This window comes from Eriocheir sinensis, chromosome 28 (assembly GCF_024679095.1).
Source record: "Eriocheir sinensis breed Jianghai 21 chromosome 28, ASM2467909v1, whole genome shotgun sequence".
Lineage (NCBI taxonomy): Eukaryota > Metazoa > Arthropoda > Malacostraca > Decapoda > Varunidae > Eriocheir > Eriocheir sinensis.
Genome location: NC_066536.1, coordinates 8,065,541 through 8,087,132, shown reverse-complemented (window position 1 = coordinate 8,087,132; position 21,592 = coordinate 8,065,541). Strand labels below are relative to the sequence as shown.

Genomic DNA, 21,592 nt, shown 5'->3' with positions numbered 1-21,592 from the left:
ATATTGCTGAGTTCCTATAGCCTACTTCCTTTTCTGTCCCTTTCTTTAATATTTCCTTTTCTCTATAATCATATCAACCTGGTTTCCTATACTTCCTTTTCTTTCCCTTTCATTAGTGTTACCTCTCTTTTATATATACTTAAATTTGCTTCTGGCGTCCTATATTTTCTTTTAAGTAACTATTTGACGAGGTTACACATTTACTTTTTGTGTGTTTATAGTCGTATGTTATTTTTCTTTCCATAATTAAAACTTCATCTTACTTTTTTCACAACAGAGCGCCTTGATTATAGTCATTATTTCTTCATGTAAGTTAATGTTGGCTCTTACACCATTTTTCGACTCACTAGTAATTTTTATATTCAACTCTCATATCTCTCTCTCTCTCTCTCTCTCTCTCTCTCTCTCTCTCTCTCTCTCTCTCTCTCTCTCTCTCTCTCTCTCTCTCTCTCTCTCTCTCTCTCTCTCTCTCTGCTACCCCTATGCCTGCCTGCGTGTCTTCTTGCCTTGCCCTTCCACTCCTCCCAAGGGTCGCATACAGTGTTGCCAGCGCAGGCGTCATACCTCTATAAGGACTACGTGATACGCCTTCCTCCCTTCACAAAACTCACAGCATACATAAAGAATTACAGGAAAAAAAATACGTCTTTCATTAATTTACATATCGTGTCGTGGCGTTTCCAGAATACGTGTTGCAAGAAGGACTTTTATGTTATGTGTGTGTTTGTGCGTTTGTGTGTGTGTCTGTGTGTGTGGCTGTGAGATTGAAATGTCTGTGTTCGTGTGTTCGTGGGTTCGCCTTGTCTCTTGTAAGGTTCCTTTGTCACCGCCACAATCAACAAGCTTTGTCACGGGGATGGCCGCAACACAAAAGATGAAGCGAGTCACCTCAGTTTTTGTTCTCAAGCAATGAACACTGGCCTGAACATGATACAGAACTATTATGATTATATATGTTTTTTTATTGTTCTATTTACTTGTTCTTGTTTACTTATTTATGTGTTTATTTGTTTGCCCATCTGTATACTTGCTCACCTATCCGTCCATTCATCTTCCTATATTTTCATTTATCTATCTACTTAACCATCCATTCATCTATCTATCTATACATCTACATATCTATCATATTTAGGAGCAGTAAGTAGCGGGCTTTTTTTTTCATTATTGTTTTCTTTTTTTTTTACGCCCTTGCACTGTCTGCTCTGCTGTAAAAAAAAAAAAAATCATTTCAGTCAATCAAGTAATCTATCTATCTATCTATCTACCATTTTTTACCAATGTACAGATTTACTTATTTTTTTCGAGGCAAGACATGGAATCATGCCCTTGACTGTTCACTCCCTGCCAGCCACACACACGGACACAGAGCCATGAGAGGCGGGCGGGAGAGGGTTGAGGGTTGGGGGAGGGGATGCAAGAGTGAGGGAGGAGAGGAGGGGACCGCGCCGCCCACGAGCATTACCACGAGCACCTACGCTGGGCGAGGCTACGCAGCGCACAGCTAATTGGGAGGCGTGGCGAGGTGTACAGAGCTCTGGGCGGGGGAGAATACAGGCTGAAGAAAGGCCAGTGAAAGTATAGTACTGAGGGGAAGGGAGGCGTGGCTAATATAACAGGAAGACGTTGATACAATAGGCCCTACGTCGGGTGTGGGAGCTAAGAACGCTAAATGGGAGAGATGAGCTGAAGAGGAGATAGTGAAAATGTGAGGGGATAGGAGAGGTGAATAAAATAACAGAAGACGTTGATACAATAGGCCCTCCGTCGGGTGTGGGAGCTAAGAACGCTAAATGGGAGAGATGAGCTGAAGAGGAGATAGTGGAAATGTGAGGGGATAGGAGGGGTGAATAAAATAACAGAAGACGTTGATATAATAGGCCCTCCGTCGGGTGTGGGAGCTAAGAACGGCAAGGGAGGCTGGGAGAGGAGATAGGTTGAAGAAGAGGTAGTGAACATGCGAGGGGATGGCTTCTTTATCTGACAAATGACGCCGCGCCTAAACTCAGTCGCCCCCTCCCCAAATCAGCACATAATGAAGGTATACGTGGCACAAGTTTCCCCTATACGTAGTTTTGCCAAGTATAGACACTGTGATAGTTCAGGGAAGTTGATTTATATTGCAGGCCAGACAGACTAACAACGGCGGGAGATTCATTAAAAGTGGACAAATAAATCAAGGACACACACACACACACACGCGCAGACGGGCTCGTTGTTGTTTGTTTGTTGTTGTTGTTGTTGTATGTGGAAGGGATGTGACGTTTCCGTTTAATCATACATTTATATATACAAATACACGCCATATTATCCTCTTTACTGTTCCATTACGTTGAAAAAAATACACTAATCTTTTATTGCGTGGGGCATTCATTACGCACTGTCCTTCCTTAACCGCTTGTCTCTGTTTCTTTGTTTCTCCTTTCTCTTCTTCATCACCTCTTATTCCTTTCATTCTTCATTCATTCTGCTCCTTTTTATGTTTCCTTCGTCCATTCCTTATTATCATTAGCATCCTTATCATTGCTTTAAACTACGTCTTAACACACACACACACACACACACACACACAGCTTGGTCCGTCTCCTTATTTTGACGTGTCCCCCTCCCCTCCCATAATGGTTCTGCCCACCACGCACCAGCCTCCGCACCTTAAATTATATGAAGGTCGTTGTATATACACGCACTCAGTTATTGCCACAGTGAACACCTCTATCGCACCCCTCGTTACCTATAGTTCCCTTATGATACCTAATTCTCTTAAACTAATTGTCTGTGTCTGTCTGTCTGTCTGTCTTTTTTCTTTTCTTTTTCCTTCTCTCATTTTTCCTTTTCCCCGTTCTTTTTCGTTTTTCTCTCTCCTTTTCTCTCATTTTCCTTTTCTTTCTCCTTATATTTCTTTTTCTTCCTCTTCTTTCTCCTTTTCTTAATCCTTTTCTATTATCTTTTCTCTCCGGATTTCTCTCTCTCTCTCTCTCTCTCTCTCTCTCTCTCAGCTTGATCACGTTCTTTCTTCAAGCTACGTCGCAACACATTCATCTGATTCATTTCCGTCCACTGGGAAATATGACGCAACTGAATTAAGTGGTTTTCTCCAACACGTGATAAGTGCTTGCTCACTCATTTTGGTCCACTAGGAAAAATAATACATCTGAAGCAACTGGATTAATTTGTTTATCATCAACGCGTTAGAATTCCTTGAACATTACCGGAGAGCTATAATAGTGACGCAGCGGCCGATTTGATGCTGTCACGATAAACAGGTTAACTACATAAGGAGGAAGGGGAGAGTATCAAGATGCCTCTTCTTCCAAAATTGACCTCTTTTCTGGCCATTCATTCTTTTCACATTTAACGGAGCAGCGCCTGTTTGTTTTTTTACCCCTTGAGCTGCACCCTTGCTGTAAAAAGAAGAAAAAGGAGAAATGGAGGTCTAAGATAGTGAAGGAAGATGGCTGAATAGGTATCTTTTTGTGTATTTTATCATGGCACTGGGTCGCTGTGATGGGCTTCATAGTTTACTCGCCAGCTCGGTCTGTTAATCAAGCGAGGACTCATGAGATAGTTCGGCAGTTCGAGTGACACATATTAGCCGTATAAGCAGCAGCACATACTATTCTGTTTATCTTATACGCTAGTTCTCTCTGGATAAGTCTTGTAGCATCGAGGACTTTGTCAATCTATACTTTTCAACCGTTCAAAGTCTATCATGGATGGCATAAAGATCATCGTATAAGCTTTTCCATATTTCTTTTCTAATCATCGCTAGCTAGTTCTCTCTGGATAAGTCTTGTGGCATTGAGGACTTTATTTATTTAAGTTTTTCAACCGTTCAGTCTGTCATGGATGGCATAAAGATCATCGTATAAGCTTTTCCATATTTCTTTTCTAATAATCGTAAGCTACTTCTCTCTGAATAAGTCTTGTGGCATTGATGACTTTATTTATTTATGTTTTTCAACCGTTCAGTCTGTCATGGATGGCATAAAGATCATCGTATAAGCAGTTCCATATTTCTTTTCTAATAATCGTAAGCTATTTCTCTCTGAATAAGTCTTGTGGCATTGATGACTTTATTTACTTATGTTTTTCAACCTTTCAAAGTCACTGTCATGGCATAAGGACCGTCGTATAAGCTGTTCCATATTTTTTTCTAATCATCATATAAGTTAGTTCCCTTTGGATAATTCTTGTACCCTAAAGTACTAGTTCAGTTATTTATGCTCTTCAAACGTTTCAAAGTCACTGTCTGGCATAAGAATCATCCTATAAGCAGTTTCATATTTTTTTCTAATCATATACGTTAGTTCCCTTTGGATGATTCTTGTAACCTAAAGTACTAGTTCAGTTATTTATGCTCTTCAAACGTTTCAAAGTTGCTGTCATGGTATAAGGCTCCTCGTAAAGCTGTAGTACATAGGTCCGTAGAATATATGGCACTCGGTACAAACTATTCTAATCATCTTATACGCTAGTTCCCTTTGGTTGTTTTGTAAGGTCGAGGACTTGTTCAGTTATTTAGGATTTTTCAACGTTTAGAGTTAGTCATGGCGGTTGGATTTACTATATAGTTCTTTTTTTTTATATGTATATGAGCACCAGTTTGTCTGACGATATGCATCACACCTGCAACAATAAAGCAAGGGAAAGCAGGGAAGGAGGCGCACTGCAGGACATCTGGCAGACCGATCTTGCTTGTTGGGTTACGTTCCTTGTTTTATTTGTTTGTTTCTCACACACACGCACGCACGCACTCATGCATCCGCCTAACCACCACCAACACACACACACACACACACACACACACACAGCCAATAAACAAACACCCAGCCCCACCAAACCGGTTCAGCCAGCCACCAAGAATCCTTAAAAAAAAAAAAAGTAAAAAAACACCGTCACTAAAACTTCTACCCCAACTACCACCATTAACCACCACTATCTACTACAACTACTACTACTACTACCACCACCACCACTACCACTTGGTCAGACATGGTGAACACGAGTACTCTGTTTCGCTGCCAAAATATCACCCAAACTATACCAAGTTTAGCCATACTACTATTGGCGCTTACTTACTTATTTACGTATATATGAGTGTTACGTATACCGCTGTACACACACACACACACACACACACACACACACGGGGGCAGCTGGTGAGTTTGGAATGTTTTGCCAGACGGATATTTACGTTTAATTTGTCGGTTTTTCTTTTCTTTCCTGGGGATCAAGTTGCCAAGTACCAAAATATTCCTCTCATGGCGTGGAAATCATGGGTGGCTCTGGCTGTCTAACGTTTTCTTTATTATTTCATTCAATGTACAAGAAAAAAAGTCACCCATGTTGCCTATACGACTGAAAACGGGAAACTACAACGACAAAAAAATAAATTCGTACTTATTAAATATGTTCAAGAAGTAACAGTCTTATTTAAGGAGGATCTAGATAATAAAATGGTTACAATACGGGATTCTATGACCTTAACTCAATCCTATGAAAACTAAAAACATGGGAAAACGATAGCTAAGAAAACACACGCACAGGAGAAGGAAGCTAAAATAGAGTTCACAGAAGGTACGCATGGCAATCCACTATATTCGCGACCTTGCCTTCCTTGCTGTCTCTCACCCAACATGTTTAGCATAGCGCGGGGAGACAAGCAGACTGGGCTGGGCTACACTATAGGCAGTGCGTGTAGGTGTTAGGACGTGTGAAGGAACACTACATATACTGACTGGGACTGCTGCAACGACTAGATGGGAGAATAATATGTAGTAGTAGTAGTAGTAGTAGTAGTAGCAGTAAATGAAAAGAATAAGAAAAACAGAGAAAGAAGAAGAAAAGGAGGAGCAGGAAGAACATATAACTTAAAATAATATAAAACTCTGTCTAAATTAGTTGGCTCGTCAGTGTGTGTTTGTGTGTGTGTGTCAGTCTCACGTGCCCCTCTCACTCCACTTGCCATCCTGTTAACCAATCAAAAACTTATGCCGCCAATCCGACCAATTAGCCTGGCAACAGAACGACTCGAAACACACCAACGAGGCGCCGCCAGACGATAAGGGAACCACACCCTGAGCACCAACGCTGCACCGAATAAATAGATGAATAAATAATCACAGTAATGAGGAAGTAAATATATGCATAACTATAATCCCTAACCGCATTTACACCGAGAGTCAAGCACCATCACTTTTCACTCGCTCACACGACACATTCATAAGAAGGACGCGCATCGAAGCCTTCACACAAACACTATATAGCAATAAACAATAGAACCACAGCAACAAAAAAGTGTAACCTCAAAGGGTAGATGAGGGTGGAGATCCCCGTAGGAAGATTACAAGTGTATAATACGAGTCTTTTAGTGGCTCTACGAGATATAGTAGGCAAGGACACGCTCTTCCCTACATCTATCACCAGAAAACATGACCCAAGTGAGAAAATTGTTGGTTGGGTGAAACTGTAAATTGTCCTATATTTGTAACTTACACGAGGAGGCTCCACACCCCTTGACCAACGATTTTTTTTGTCTCGTTCCAATTTATATTACTAGTGTTTATGCCAAAAAATTCTAAGGTAAAAAAGAGCCCCACATAAATTAATACATAAGCGATTAACCAAACGCATGGATAAACAATAACTGCATGGCTACACTTTGAGCCGTTCATATGAGCAACACTACACTCATTCACTTCCGACAAGTAAATAAGACTAGATGAATAAGCTCCTCATTAGCCGCTTATTTCAAGAGCTGCACTGTATCCATTCACGCCCCAGTCACGGCGAGTCATTCACTATCCATTCACTCCCTTCGAGACTCACCGTCCACTTCGCTGAGGCATGGCGTCACGGGCTTCGGGCGGTCCACGGGCTCGGGCTTATTGGGCAAATTGGGCTTCTTCGGGTACGCCCATGGCCAGCACCCGCCCTCCTTGCAGCACGAGCACGCATTCCCCATGGCAGCGGCTTATCCCAGGGGACAGGTGAAACACAGGGGCGGCTACTTCTGGGTGCCTCCTCAGCGTAACACCTGGGAGCTGATTAGTCTACTGGTGTACCCACGTTCACCTCTCTCCCTCGCCTGTCAGTGTGGTGCTTTACGATATGTTAATAATAGTCCAATGGCGCGCTCACCAGCTAAATGCTTGAATCTTCGGAAGGGTTCATAAATCTAACTTTTCTTTGGTGCGTCTTAACGTGGCTCTCATATATCAAATCCGCGTCAATGTGTATCTTCTCACACCTTGCCAGCTGACGCCCCGTGTTTTGGCGCGTAGAGGAGTAGTAGCGACTTGCTCTTGGCGTTCACTGATAGGATGGACTGTCACTTGCCCATACTGAAGGGCCGAGGATATATCAACTTGTCAAGTGACCAGGGCTCGCGGCACAAGCAGCGTGATACCCACTCCAGTGAGATGCGATGACTGAGAGGTGGAGGAGTGGCCGCACTTGACACACGGGGCGAGGGTTGCCAACTGAGAAGTGGGCGAACGAAGCACCATTCACCACTCGCCCGGCCACTCCGAGTCTTGGACATGTACAGTGCACCCTCACACACACGCCGTCACGCCCCATTTCCGTTATCAAAGCCCTTTCAAAACCACCATGACCACAGAAGAGAGACAACAACAACAACTAAAAAATAACCCTCTGCGTAACTTCCGACACACTTCACAGTAAAAAATAAAAAATAAAGTAGCCTTCCTTGGTGCGCGCTCTGGGTCAGCTCGCAGGTAAAGAGGGGGGAGGGGGAGGGAGCAGAAGCCTAATGTCCATGGACGGCATTCTTGCATTCCTTCACGGAGCCTGGTCGGTCCTGGCGGCGCATACGAGGAGGATAGTCGAAGGAAACAGGATTATGGAGGAATGTGACGATGCGGGCTTTTGACTTCGCCGCCAAGGCCATGACGTCAGGTGCACGGGCAGGCGAGTAGGCGTGTGGGTGCTTGCGCGTAGCGGCGGTGGCGGTGGTGCGTGCGTCCAGGGGCGAGGGATTGAGGTCGCCCGGCTGCTTGCATGTATCTCTCTCTCTCTCTCTCTTCAGTATTATGACGTGCTCGTGTCTAAGTGGAATCGATATATGACAGTAATGATAGCAATGATAACAAAAACGAGAGGGAATAGGTTGTGATGGTTGATGGTGGAGTTGGTATATATCATAGGAAGCAGAGGAGGCAGTGATACTAATACAAGATTGTGTTATGAGATGAATATTAACGATGGTGGTGTTGGTGGTTTATTGTAGGTGATTGTGGTGATAGTAATAGTGGTGGATCTTGTATAAATCATTGGAGGTGGAGGTGGTGGTAGTGGCGGTGATGGAGCAGGGATGTGTTATGGGAGGTGATTGGGACGGTGGTGCAGCGAGGGTGTGTTATCAGTGGTGGTTGTGGTGGTATACAGTGGTAGCAAAGGTGAATTATGGGAGGTGGTAGTAGTGGTGGTAGTGGTGGTGGTGGTGGTGCTGGTGAGAAAGACCGTGTAGTGGACAGCGGCATCTGAGAGGACTGGTTTTCTGACATCCATTCCTTTCCCCTGATCTGTGATGCGTGTTCTTTATCCTTATTTGTGCACACCAAGGTAAAGAGTTGGTGCACACGTCGCTGTTTTGGGGACGCTTACGTACCTATACCTCGTTTATCTGAACCAGTAACCACGCTCTCTGCTGATGCGGAAAGGGCACGGGAAGGGATAAACACAACTTTGGCTACACTGTTTATGAACGTAGATGATTGTGGATATGATAGTCGCATCCATAGTGTCTTCTGCTACCTGACACTTGAAAATATTGGCCAGCGAGTAGAGAATTAATGTTTTACTTAGGAAGAGAAGTTTTTTTTATAGTAACCGCTAGGAGTCCTTTTATCTGTACGAGTTATCATGACGAGTGGGGGAAAGCAGGAAGGCGGGAGAGCGCAGACGGGTGAGCCAAGGCCAAGGGGTGAGCAATGCTTTAGACTCAGTTTAGAGGCTCGCTAGAAAGGTGGAAACTTCACCTGAACACCAAAGCCGACCCCGAGAAATGACGTCACTCAGCCGCCCACCGAGATATGACGTCACTCAGCCGCCCACCGATTGTTTAGTCTGCCCGAACTATCTAATTATTAACGAGGCACGGTTGGTCCGGTTCACTGTGTGCGTGGCGTCACTTCCGTTGGCCGGCACGCAGCGGATGTCAGGGCACACACACTACGATACGCTATTGTTGTAGGAGCCCAGCCATTCAAGCGAAATCTGGGTCATATTAATTAAGTTTAGTTGGAATATCCCGTACTAACATAACCTTAAGCAAGATCCTTTGTAACTAACTTATATGTACCTATTAATTGTAGGATATTAAATAGCGTAGTTTTTTTTTTTTAACAAATATTAATGAAAAATGGCTCGGCTGTTCAAGCTCTAAACTGTCCTTAATTTTGTTACATTTTGTTACTTCAATACGATTTGGAACGAACCCAAAAATGCCGCTGTGGTGGTTTCAATGCCTCGTTGTTTATGTATGTGGAGATACTTCGTAACACCTCCACCCCACACACACACAAAAAAAAAAAAAAAAAAAGTAAAATAAAATAAATTAAATAAAATCCTTCCCTCCTCGACATCAAACGAGACATTTTGAAACCTAGAAAACTGTTTGGTGAATGAGTTTACGAACGCAACAAAAATACGTATTATAAAGTGAAGCCCACCCACCCACACCCATGTACATGTAGTCCCTGTTTGTCTGGGATAGGCTGTCACACGATTACGAACGCTTGTTTAGCCAGGAGTAGTGCAGCATAGAGGGTCCTGTGTCCTTATTTCCATCACGAACAAACTTAGGCAGCTCACCTGTAGGGCCATCAGGAAGTTGTATCGGTGTATCTCTGGCGCCAACATCGCCCTTGCGTGGCCCGGTGTGCTCCAGCTGGCGTCACAGTGCTGGGTTCATTCTCGTTCACCAAGGATTCTCGAGTATTATCCTCTAGACTCCTTGCCGTTCACCGTCGCGCCGCGCTGTTCTATTACGTTTTTCTAACCGGAAAGCCACGAAATAAGTTCCCGCTAATACTGTTGTTTTATACATGAATACAGAAATACGCGGTGCACTAATAATAATATGATACGAATGAACACTAATAATGAAATGATTTTAGGAAATTATTTGCAAGAGTCAGTCATTACCTTTGAATATAACTATAGCCTACTATAAAAAAAAAATAGATATGACCTTAAACTTTCCAAATATCTTTTGGACGTTTCTTTACAAAACATCTCATTTGAACCATAGGTATAGTTTCCTGTAACAAATAGAATTTATTGCCATTGCGGGGAGTTTTTTTTCTTTATACAACTCAAAAGTGTTATAATACATAATTTCACGCAGACCTGGCAGTGTGGCGCCACTGATGGGAAGGGAAAAAAAAGTTTAGTGCCCAAAGTAGGACAGGAAGGAAGGGCAAGACACAGCGAGTGGCAGTACAATTGTGAGGTGGAAAAAGAAAAGATTATTTAATTTCCTGTTAGGACACAAAATTCCCGCACACCAGCACGGCCGGAACCTTTCAAACTGCATCCTCCTTCACGTAGTACTTCACCTTCCCCCCCCCACCACACTTGCTCCACACACACACACACACACACACACACACAGAGTAAGGTCAATAAACTTTTCTCTCGTGCCATCTAGGTTGAAGTACCCAGGAAAAAAAAAGTAAAAATAGCTTGACTCACCTATTCACGCATTGATAAAACACATCCTTAGAATGTAAACACTTGGATGAAAAGTTTCTGAAGCACAGGTTAATTATAACTCTTCGCAATAAAGCTTTATATTTTTATTAGAAATCATGGTTATAAAAAAACTAAAACTGTTGACAAATTAAAAACCATATATACATTGAAGTATACACTGGATACGGAGAATGAAGGTGAGGGGAGGAACACAGCCAGCCAGGATGACTTTGTGCGGTGTTCAACCCTTTGCACTCCATTCTTTCGGCGTTTGGACATCAAGTGGTTGTCGAAGGTTTTGTTAAGTTTGTCTTTCTATGCTTCAATAGGACAAGGCAGGGTGGGTCACAGTGATGGCCCCTCCTTTATACATCACTGCATCTACAAATATATGGCACCAATTGCAAGCTGTTTGTATATATAAAAAGAATACAGATACACTGCTTTAGTTTGTAATGCGGCACACATAAAATATTAAAATGAATGTAATATTCTTGTGTGAATAGCTGTGTATTAAATGATGAAGCTTCACCAATTATTTGAGCAAAACAGTAATAAACACACAGTACACACAAGGCAATGACAGGAAGAAAAGGTAAGGAAAGTGAAGGAAGAACTCTTCATAAAAACTGTACAAAACTTATTCACTATGTGGTTTACTTAAGTTTACAAAGATCTGAGACTCCCTACCATTCACTGTATTTCTGTTTGACAGATATGTATACATGAATAGCCTGTACTGTCATTTATTCATCTGTAGCACCCAAAATTTCCCCGAGGGGCTGGGCACAGCAGAAGTATCCCTTTCTACCAATTATTAATACAACACCTCTCTGTAACATCAACACCAGGGTATCTCAGCCAGACTATGCTCCTCTGTACTCCCTTACACACACTCCTCACAAACTTGCTATTCTGAACTCTTATCAAATACCTAAACCACAAATCATGCTTCACCCATTCTACCTCACCAGTGGCGCAAGAAGCAGGGGCTGAGAGGGGCAATGGCACTTACTCTGAAAGTGGAGAGGTCAACATAATTTGGCCCCCCCTCTTTTTGACAAATTAAAAAAATATATAATATGTGTTAGGTGAAAGAAAAGAGAACTGAGAGATGTCAAGATGAATGGGCATGCTTTTGTTAATATCAATTAGACAGTCAGACACAAACATTTCATCACAGAGCCCTAGCTGCACTGATTGAATTGTTATGATACCTACTAGGATGGGGGTTGTATATCAGAGGTCATCAAGATATAGAGGGGAATGTGATGAAGCCCTACATAAAAAGTGAAATTTCATTCCTGTACCAGTGGCTGAAAGATGATAAAACATATTCAGGCTCTAGTTTTGCCCTTCCCCTCCTTATACTTTGCTTCTTACACCGCTGCATGATGCACTGAATAATCTATGTTCCTCACTCCATACCACATCTCCCATACACATGTCTTCTTCCATGGCTATATCTCTGAAGTGCTGGTTTCTCTGTTATCTGTACTTCACACGGCCTGGGGAGGGCTTGATGGCCCCACGGGGAGGTAGTTTTGGTGGGTTGCCATAGTCTTGGTGTAGTGGGAGAGATGAGCACCTCTGGGGAGTCTTGGCTCGGTGTGGCTGTGGTGGGATGTTGACTAGTGAGCTCTCCCTCAGAGGAGCCACTACTGCTACCCTGGCTGGGCTATGGCCTAGTGGACCCCTGACCTTTAACAAATCTCTGGAGGTCATAGAAGAGCGGGGGGTGAGACGAGCTGCTTTGCTTCTCTGTTGATCAGCAACAGAGGAGCTCGACATGAATGGGGAGGCTGGGCGGAGGTTGTTGAATAGCTGAACAGCGGCCCTCACCTTCTTCTGCTTCACCAGGGCAGCCAGGGAGGGGCGCCCCACCATCCCCTCACCACACTCCCCGACTTCAGCCTTCAGGTAGTCTGGGGCACACACCCACTCTTCATCAAGGCTGGGTTCACTGGCCTGGGAGGGGGAGGGGGACAGCTTCAGCTTGGGTATGGAAGAGGCGAGGGAGAGACGCCTTGACTGCCTGCGAGTCATGGGGCCCATCACCTCCTCCAGGAAGCTGCTGTCAAGGTTCTCTCCTCCACTGGGCTCACTCTCCATGGCAGTGATGGTGGTGGCAGCTGACCTGTCTGCTGCACCATGAGAAGGTTGGTGATAACTCGGAGAGGCCCCAATACCTCCACTCTGTTTCCTAGTGCTGAATAGAGGTTGCTTCTCCCTTGCTTTCTTTGTTGACTTCACTTTTGAGGCACTGCCCTCCTCTGCCCGCCGACTGACCACCACCAGGCGGCTGCTGTTGTGACCCGGCGTGGTATCCTCGCTCTGAAGACCTGGGGAATGTGAGTCAGAGGGACGCACCACCATAGGCAACCCTGACTTGACAGAGTTAGGGCGTCCCCTGCGTAGGGAGGCAGAGGCAGGGGTGCTGAGCAAGGTGGCCTTCATTTTGGGGGTGTACTGGAAGGCAGGAGGAGCAGGAGCAGGGGTGGCCACCTCCTCTGGGTTGATGAGACTCTTGGCAGTGTTCTGCACACTCTCCTTTGACCTTCGGCGGATGGTGCCAATCCTACGCTCGCTGGGTGACCGGATGACCGGGTGTTCCCCACTGCGTCGGTTCCTGATCTTGAGTTCCCGGTTTAGCCTGCGGGAAAGTGTGTCAGAGGGCCCCGGGGTACCCAGCTGGCCTTCCGTCTCCTCTCGCATGCGCTCATAGGCATTCTGGATCATCTCTGAACAGCTCAGGTTCTGGCTGGCAGTGGAGGTGGACATGTTGGGGAAGAGAGAAGCTGTCATGTGCTGCACGGCACTCTGCTCCAGCCGCTCCTCCTCTCGCCGCACCACATTCTTGATGGAATCGTACTGCTCTTCCAGGGCCTGCAGGGAGGTGCTGGGCTGGTGGCGCAGGGTACACTCTGCCCCATCAGGCACCCCACGGGGCTCTGGGGTCCACATGGCTGCCCCGTCAGGCTCGTTGAGGGACTTGATGCTGCTTCTCCTACGGGTGGCCGGGCCTCCTGCCTCAAATGTGTTGGCCCGTTTGACGCCCCCAGAACTGAGGGGCAGGTCAAAGCTCCTCCTCTTCTGGTATGGTGTGGAGGGAGCCAACAGTGGGGACGGCATGGCAGACAAGTGAGACTGTGCCTTGTGCAGTGGATGGAAGGGAGTGAATGTAGTAGTAGGATATAGGGAGTCTACACTCCTCCTGCCCCGACTGCTGCTGCTGGTTGGCACATTGTGATGCAGATTGGCCCACAGGCTCTTTGAAGGGACATCCTCTGTGGAGGATGCAGCACCGGGGACCTTGGGCTCACCAACACCATCTGTTCGCCTTACCTGAGTGACCAAAGGCTATTAGCAGAATTCACACCATGGAATAAGTAGGCTCCCTGTACTAAAATAAACATCAAAATTCACTTTACATCTGATCACGGTGATGAGAAGGACTTGCTAACCATTTTGCCTTTGCAAATCTTTCATTGTTCTTCATCATCAGCAGCCAGATTTCCACATCAAAAAGGTAAAGGATAAACACTGTAGCAAAGGACTCTTCTAATCCAGGAGATTATGAGCCCAAGATGCATTTCAACCATTTCAACTATTTCAATAAAAAGACAAGTGTTATATCTTTTCTATAACTTTCCCTACTTTCCATACATGCATTGGTATTCCAGAGACAAAACAGAGGAAAAAGTAAGCAAGAAAACCTAACATAATACAAAATATTACAAAAAATATATAAAGTAGATAGCAAACTAATAAAAACCTAGTTGCCAGCACCAAAACAGATTAATACTTACAGACGATGCGGTGTGCAGACAAAGGATGCTGGATGGAGCAGAAGGAGGCTTAGCAATAGCAGCAGCAGTAGCATCATCATCCTCAAGCTTGACTTTCTTGCAGGTAGGTGGAGAGGCTTGGAGGAGCTCAGCTTTCTCCCTGCAACACACACACACACACACATTACATGCTCTTAAACCAGCAGGTATAATCAGTACCCAGCAACACACATGCATGAACACACAGGCAATGGCTGGAAAAGTGGTCGTGAGGAATGTCAGTGTGTTCAGGGAGTGTTCTCAACCTGTAAGAACATGGTAAGTGGCAGTGGATTGGAAAGTAGGGTAGAGTTATGGACTATTGAGTATATGAGGACATGAAGGGAGAGACAAGAGATGAGTTTACTTAGGAATGAAGAATAATTTAGAGGGCAACAGGCTGCAAGATGGCGTGGGGTAAAATGCAGTATATCTGGTGTAGGCGAGCATGTTTGGAAAGAGAAGAGGTAACTTATTAAGGAATGAAGAATAAATTAATATAATGACCCAGACTACAATGATTCATCCATATACTTTCCCTACATCATTGAAAAGTTTAGTAGTTCCATAATGGTTCTTACACTCAATTTGCTTTTGTCGTTCTGTTACCATCATATTATTGTTCTATATTTTGTCAGGCACGACCTCTAAGTATCCTGTCTTCTGGCAACCCCTTCTCAGTCTTATCTTCTATGTGTGTACTACCAACTGTCTACTATTTCAAGATTGTTCAGGGACTTTCTTACATGACTTCTAGGCCTTGGCAGCTTTTACCTATGTTCATTTGGTATTTTGCTGTTTTGGGGTTGTAGCTTGGGGTTCACAAAGACTGGATGCCCTTCCTAACATCACACAACGGCACTGGGGTTCAAACTGCTTTGCCCCAGCTCTTCATTTCTATGGCTTTGTGCTCTTCCCCCCCTTTTTCCAGACTTTCTTACATGACTCAGGTATTTATCTCTGTGCCATTCATTGGTGGTCTTTTTCTTTATAATTACTGACCTCTTGACAAGTTCTACATTTCAAGAATTTTCTGCTAATGTGATGCCCTCAAGCAAACTGAGACAACAATTTTTCCTCCCTATACTCCTCATAAACTACAGTCAGTTTGCCCAAGTCTGAGGTGTGCATTATCATGTGCTGGCAATCTGCTGTCACATGCGTCTGATATAATGATAGCCTACGCACAGGAAACACTCATCATTGTCAATAATATACAGGCAACAATAACAAATACCATCAGTTACATTCAATTTTGAGTTAAAAATTATTAGTACTGTCACCGATAGCTGTTTTGTTGATATAAAGCCTGTTAATTTTCTCAGTGGCAGACAGTGCCAAGGCTGTTTAATAATTATAATCAACGATTTTGTAAATTAACAAAACAGCTGTTTGCAAAAGTATACTAATAATTTTTAAATCAAAATCGACTATAACTGACTATTATTGATGCTGACGACTGTTTCCTATGCATATTATCCGTGGAATTGAACACACCGTGAGACAGCAAGTTGCCAGGGCATGATAATGCACACCTCACACATGGGTGAACCATTGAAGGGATATCAATGGGAAAGCCTCAAATTGTAAACCAAGGCTCAACAAACACCAAGAGTCAGGACAGTCCCGCCATGCATACTGCAAGCGCTTGATGCACAGACAGCCTCGCCACTCCACCCACCTGAACCCCGCCACTCCCAGGATGTTGGCATCAGCTGACTTTCGTTTCCTGGGTGTGGGATTCCCCATGGATGTGATGGGGGAGAGGGCCACCCCTGGGTACAGGTCAAGACTGTTTGGCTCATCCATGGGGGACGCTGGCTCGGGTCGGCTGTGCCCCACAACCCGTCGGAAACCAGTCATGAACCCTGAAAGTGAATGATAAGGAATTAAGGATGTATAGCCTATTTATCACAGTTCCATAGCCTAAAAGGAATACTGATCTTTGAACTTCATAATTGAAAAAAGCCCAAAAGGAGTTTCTTATATCCTTTTCATAAAATCTCAACCCAGATAGTACAGATATATGATACGGTATTATCACTACTAGACACAATATGTATAAAATGCTGGTAAAACTAGAGGAATAAAGAAATATGTGAAACTTTGTGATTGGTTGAAGGAAAACATAACAACAGGCTGAGTTGCTTAGCTAGTATCAACACAACGGGGCTACTGGGTCAGGAATCTTTCCATGACTCTCAACTTTAGGGTTGTCTCATACAGAAAGCAGACCTCTCAGCCAACATTTTGAATGGAAATTATTGGGGATGTCTAACATGCCACTCATCAAATACGCTGGCAAAAAAGATAGGTATAGTAACCAGAAAAAAGTTATATCTATACACGTTTCTGAACACCTTGTTTGTCTACAAAGAAAGGTAAAAGGGCTATCAACTCCTTCACAGGATTTTAAAACTTTCATTTAAAAAACGTTAACCCTTTCCATCTGTGCCACAGACGTCAGCATCACAGATGGAAAGGGTCAAGAAGAAATGAAGGAGGATTAATCCCCTTCTAAACCTCTCAATACTCCTCTAAATTCCTCTTAATCCTCTTCCATTTCCTCTTAAGAGGTTTAGAAGAGAATTAAGAGGAAATGGAAGAGGATTAAGAGGTTTAGAAGAGGACTAACCCTTTCCATACAGTGACGCCGTCGGACGCCGACGTCGGCATCATCGGAGTGAAGGGGTTCATGGAAATTTTCTTAGATATGCCTCCATCATGCCATTGTAAGAAATAGCCTGACAACCATGACATTGTTTCTTTTCTTTTCTTGAGGGCAAATGACTGTGTGGAAGATAATATCAGCTGTAAATAATCACGAAGTCAGAGACAGAACTCACGGTGGATGGAGGCACTGCGGCGCTTTTTCTTGGTGTTGTTGGGCTGCTGCTGTGTCTGGCTGGTGGTGGAGGGCGGCAGGGGAGGGGCAGCGCCATCAGTGAGGTTCTCTGTGGACTGGCTGCGGTGGCGTGGCTCCAGAGTCTCCATGACATAAGTGGGCATGCGGCACACAGTGGCTGCATTCTCTATCAAGAGCTGCAACAACAACACTTGGCATAAGAGATTAATAAATCCAACGTTTTCTAAATTATATAGGTGGGCAACTGGCATACAGTGACTGAATTCTCCATTGACAGACACAACAAGGCTTGATATGAGGGATGAAACACCATTGAAAATCCACATGCCTAGTTAAAACCCAACCTGACCACTTACAGTAATTCTCTTCTCGACAAATAAAAAGAGAAGTGAAATTTGTAACCCAAGTAAACCATGACCAGTGCTTCTGTTGTTAATGCTATTAGCAATAAGATCTCACTACTCAAAAATAGTTATTAGCATTAATGCATTAGATCCTGGGTCAAAAATCAGAATTTATTTATTTCAGTTCAGTGCCATTTGGTCTGGTGTAAAGTTTATGTAATAAGTCAATGTATATTTTGTCAGTCCAGTAAATAATGGGTGGTGAATCAGTCTTAAACCAACAACCCACCTGCAGGATCTCTACATTGGTGGTGAGCATGGCATCCTCTGGGGACGTGGAGGAGTGAGGGAAGGAGGAGGACTTGCGGTGGAGGGCAGCAGCAGGGGGGGGCAAGGTGGGGGCCAGCACTATTGCCAGGTTCTTTGCATCCATTTTGTTGCTGCTGCTTGCCCCCACCACCTCAGAGAAAAACTGCAACAAACAAGTCATGTCAAAAGCAGTCATGATAAGCTATAACCAATCAATGATGTCAAAATTCACTTACAGCTGTTCTGCATAGTCTAGGTAACTGTATTTGCAATAATGTTCTTTTACGTGCTGCAGTCACATGATAAATATAAATCTGGATAATAAATATGAAGAAATACTGACAACGTAAAAAATAAGTGCTTTTATGCAGAACATTTATATACCATATATATTCATGCGAGTCAATTTTTTCTACTCTTTTTTCTGACCACGTTTTGGACTTGACATTCTCATGGATGTTTCCTGTTTTTAGAGGTTACTGCTTCTACCACTACTACACTAGAAGCAACACTTGCAGGCCAAGACTCACGTCAAGAAGGTAGAGCAGTGCGTGGATGTGTGACCGGGGGAAAAGGAGGATGCACAGAGCGACGGCATCCACCCGTGCTTCAGCCTCCAGCTTCATGCAGGCCACCATCTTGCCATGCACCTCTGGGAGGAGCAGCGGCTCTGGCAGGCACCGGAGGTACTGCTTCAGGAGGCAGGCGCAGTCAATGACGTGCACGCTGGATGGAAGGGCGTCTCCAGCATCCAACAGTTTCTGAATGTCACCATGCATGAAAATAAATTAGTCAGTTCCTAAAAGATTATGAAGTGTACGTAACAGTCTGGACACCTCAGGAAGATAAAAAGAAAGATAAACACAATACAATATTCAATAATTTCTGGATATTACATAAAAACACAAAAGCTCTTTTCTTACTGAGCAATTTAATTTATCAATTCCCAAGGCAAACTTTGGCAAGGTACAACAAACAAAATCCCTCCTGCCCACCCTGTACCCTGTCAATCGTAAAATATAAGCTTGAAATCCCCTGCTAGTACAGCCTGAGCCTCCCACCTTGAGTTCAGTCTGGCGGTGCGCTGAGCCGGCCTTGCGGAAGATTCCTTCGGTGGTGATGTTGCGGCGAATGTGGGTGCACAGGTCCACCATGAGCTCCGGCACCCTCACCTTTTCCTCTCCGCCGGCACAGTTCAAGTACACCTCCACCTGGGCTGCTTGGTCCAGAGCCTGACCAAACACCTGTCAGGGGCAGGGAAGGGGAGTATGTATTAGGCAACTCATTGCATCAATTAAATGTAAGTAAATATTTTGATATAGAACTGGAAATAATTCTATACCAAATGAGAAAAAAATATATGAATCAATAAATGTCATACAGTTAATAAATGAGAAGAAAGAGTCTGCAAGTCCATTTAATAATAATCTTACCAATGAAAATAACAAACATAGCGGTACAAAGCAAAACAAAAATTTATTACATATATACATGGAAGATCAGGTCATTGACCTGGTCTGGCTGGAGGAAGGCATCCCAGCTTCCTAGAAGGTATTGAAGATTCGCTTTGGATTGAAATACAGGAAAAAAGAAAAACAAGAGAGAAATTATCGTCCAAATTCACCAAGGTTGACAATAACGTAATCCCGCCTTAGTATGCCTTCTGAAGCCTGGCTAACCTGCATCACCACCTGAACCTTTACCCAGGCCTGTGAGGGAGCCAAGGGGCAGCCATACACACCTTGCTCTTGTTCTCCTTGCCCCCAGCAGCAGCCGCGGCAGCGTTAAGGCGCCGCGCCTCTGCCCGCCTCTTGGCACTCGCGAAGGGGGACTTGGGCGTGTTCTTCCTCTCCTCTCGCACCTTCAGCGGACTCTTGCCGGCCGCCCCCCTGCCGGGACTCCTCTTCCCCTTCGCCTTGCCCTTCCCCGACTTGGAGGAGGACGAGGACGCGGAGGAAGAGGAGGAAGAGGAGGACACAGTGGCGTGGAGGAACCTACTGCCAGGGTGAGCCTTCTTGAGGGTAGCCTTCTGCACCCCCAGCCTGGCCAGCTCCTCCAACACAGCCTCCCGCACACCCTCCCGCCCCTCCTCCATGGCTCACGGGCGTCTAGGATCAATGGCACACGGTTGAAATAGAGATAAAAGTCATAAAACACTATCGAAGGCTTGACGTGCAGGAATCGGCGGGTATTTAAATGGCCCGAACCCAAACAACACCAGTGGGGTTTAAATCTCTCCCTGCCAGCCAATCAGAGGGAAGGGGAGACGGGCTTATAGTAATGGTCTCTTGGGGTGTTTTTAAGGTGATTTGGTGGGTTAGTGTGGGTTTGTTGGGGTGATTTTAGTTTTTCTCGTTTTTTTGGGGGGTGTTTGTTAATATCTGGTGAGGTGTTTTATAGTTTGGCTGCCGAGTGTTTAGACGTCCATCCTCCGCGCCAAATTCAAATTGTTGAGTTCCTCCGCGCTGCTCCTATTGCTCCCTCGCTCTCGGTTCTTCTATTCGTTTCATAATAATTTTGCTTACCATACTTATGTTGCTTACTTCTTATATCTGTAAGTCATTCTTCCGTGTCTCGGGGATATTTTTTTTCAGATCCTCATCATTTGTGCAGTAAGATTATGTTCATTATTTTGCTTTCCTCACCTGATTACTGTTACCCCTTGATGACTGAGATGTGATATCCTTTCATAGCCCACTTCTCTTTCACTGCCAAGCCTTGCAGGGCGATTCCCACTTTTATGTCTTTCCCGAGCGGTCCACATCCACTACATCATAGATATATACATTTTTCAGTTTGTTTTTCCATGAGGGCATTGTACTCTTTCACACCTTCGCATTGTCTTGCTCTAGGTTATATTTTCTCTTACTCAGGTTATTATTTCTGTATCGCCCTCCTATTGTTTTTTTTTTTCTTGTTTTGTTGTTTGTCTGCTTTCTCCGCCTCAAGCTTTTTCATCCTGTCCTCAAGCCCTTTCAGTTTTTTTTTAATACAAGTCTGTCCCTGGAGCCTATAGTTTCAACATTCCTCCCCCCCCCCTCCATCCCAAATAATTATATAAATAAATAAATCCTAATCTTTCCTTTTCCCGCATCTCCTCGTACAGCTCCTTACTTGTTTACTTACTTGCTGCACGCCTTACCCTGAAGAGCAATGTTGTATGATAAGTTCCTATTTTTTGTGGGGTGCACTGGCCACACCCCTCGCTGCCGCTGGTGTCTCCTGCGGCAGCACCACCGGCTCCATTGTTTGTTTGGTGGTCATGTGGTTGACATTCTCGGCACTCCTGGATCGTGTCTAACTACATCTATAATTTCCTCGGTTTTTACACGTCCTCTTCCTCCTCGCATGCCGATCGTCTTGAAACATCTTGGCATTGTTTTCCGGCCAGAATAGACAACAAGTCCACTTTCTGTAGCTGTTGGTTGTAGTATTTGAAGTATTTTTGTAGCCCCTCCTGTTCTTTTTCCACCTCCTCCTGCTCCTTTTCCTCCTTCTCCTCCTCCTCCTCTTATCTCGTCACGATAGCC

General features: G+C 44.4%; 2 protein-coding genes across 2 annotated transcripts in view; both read right to left on the bottom strand.

The window, feature by feature from the left end:
- The window catches only part of LOC127004465 (annulin-like), a 53,104-nt gene extending 45,578 nt beyond the window's left edge, over window positions 1-7,526 (bottom strand). The window contains exon 1 of the mRNA XM_050872207.1: window positions 6,826-7,526. Coding sequence (XP_050728164.1) covers window positions 6,826-6,961 — 136 coding nt within the window. The 5' untranslated portion in view covers window positions 6,962-7,526. The remainder of the gene's footprint in view (window positions 1-6,825) is intronic.
- A 3,279-nt stretch (window positions 7,527-10,805) lies between these two features.
- LOC127004464 (uncharacterized) lies at window positions 10,806-20,925 on the bottom strand. Its single transcript, XM_050872206.1, has 8 exons — window positions 19,804-20,925; window positions 19,124-19,306; window positions 18,593-18,823; window positions 18,043-18,225; window positions 17,390-17,585; window positions 16,225-16,411; window positions 14,526-14,664; window positions 10,806-14,061 (listed from the first exon to the last, which is right to left on the bottom strand). The coding sequence occupies exons 1-8, from the start codon at window positions 20,155-20,157 to the stop codon at window positions 12,205-12,207; spliced, it is 3,330 nt and encodes a 1,109-aa protein (XP_050728163.1). The 5' UTR covers window positions 20,158-20,925; the 3' UTR covers window positions 10,806-12,204.
- Window positions 20,926-21,592: the final 667 nt, after the last annotated feature.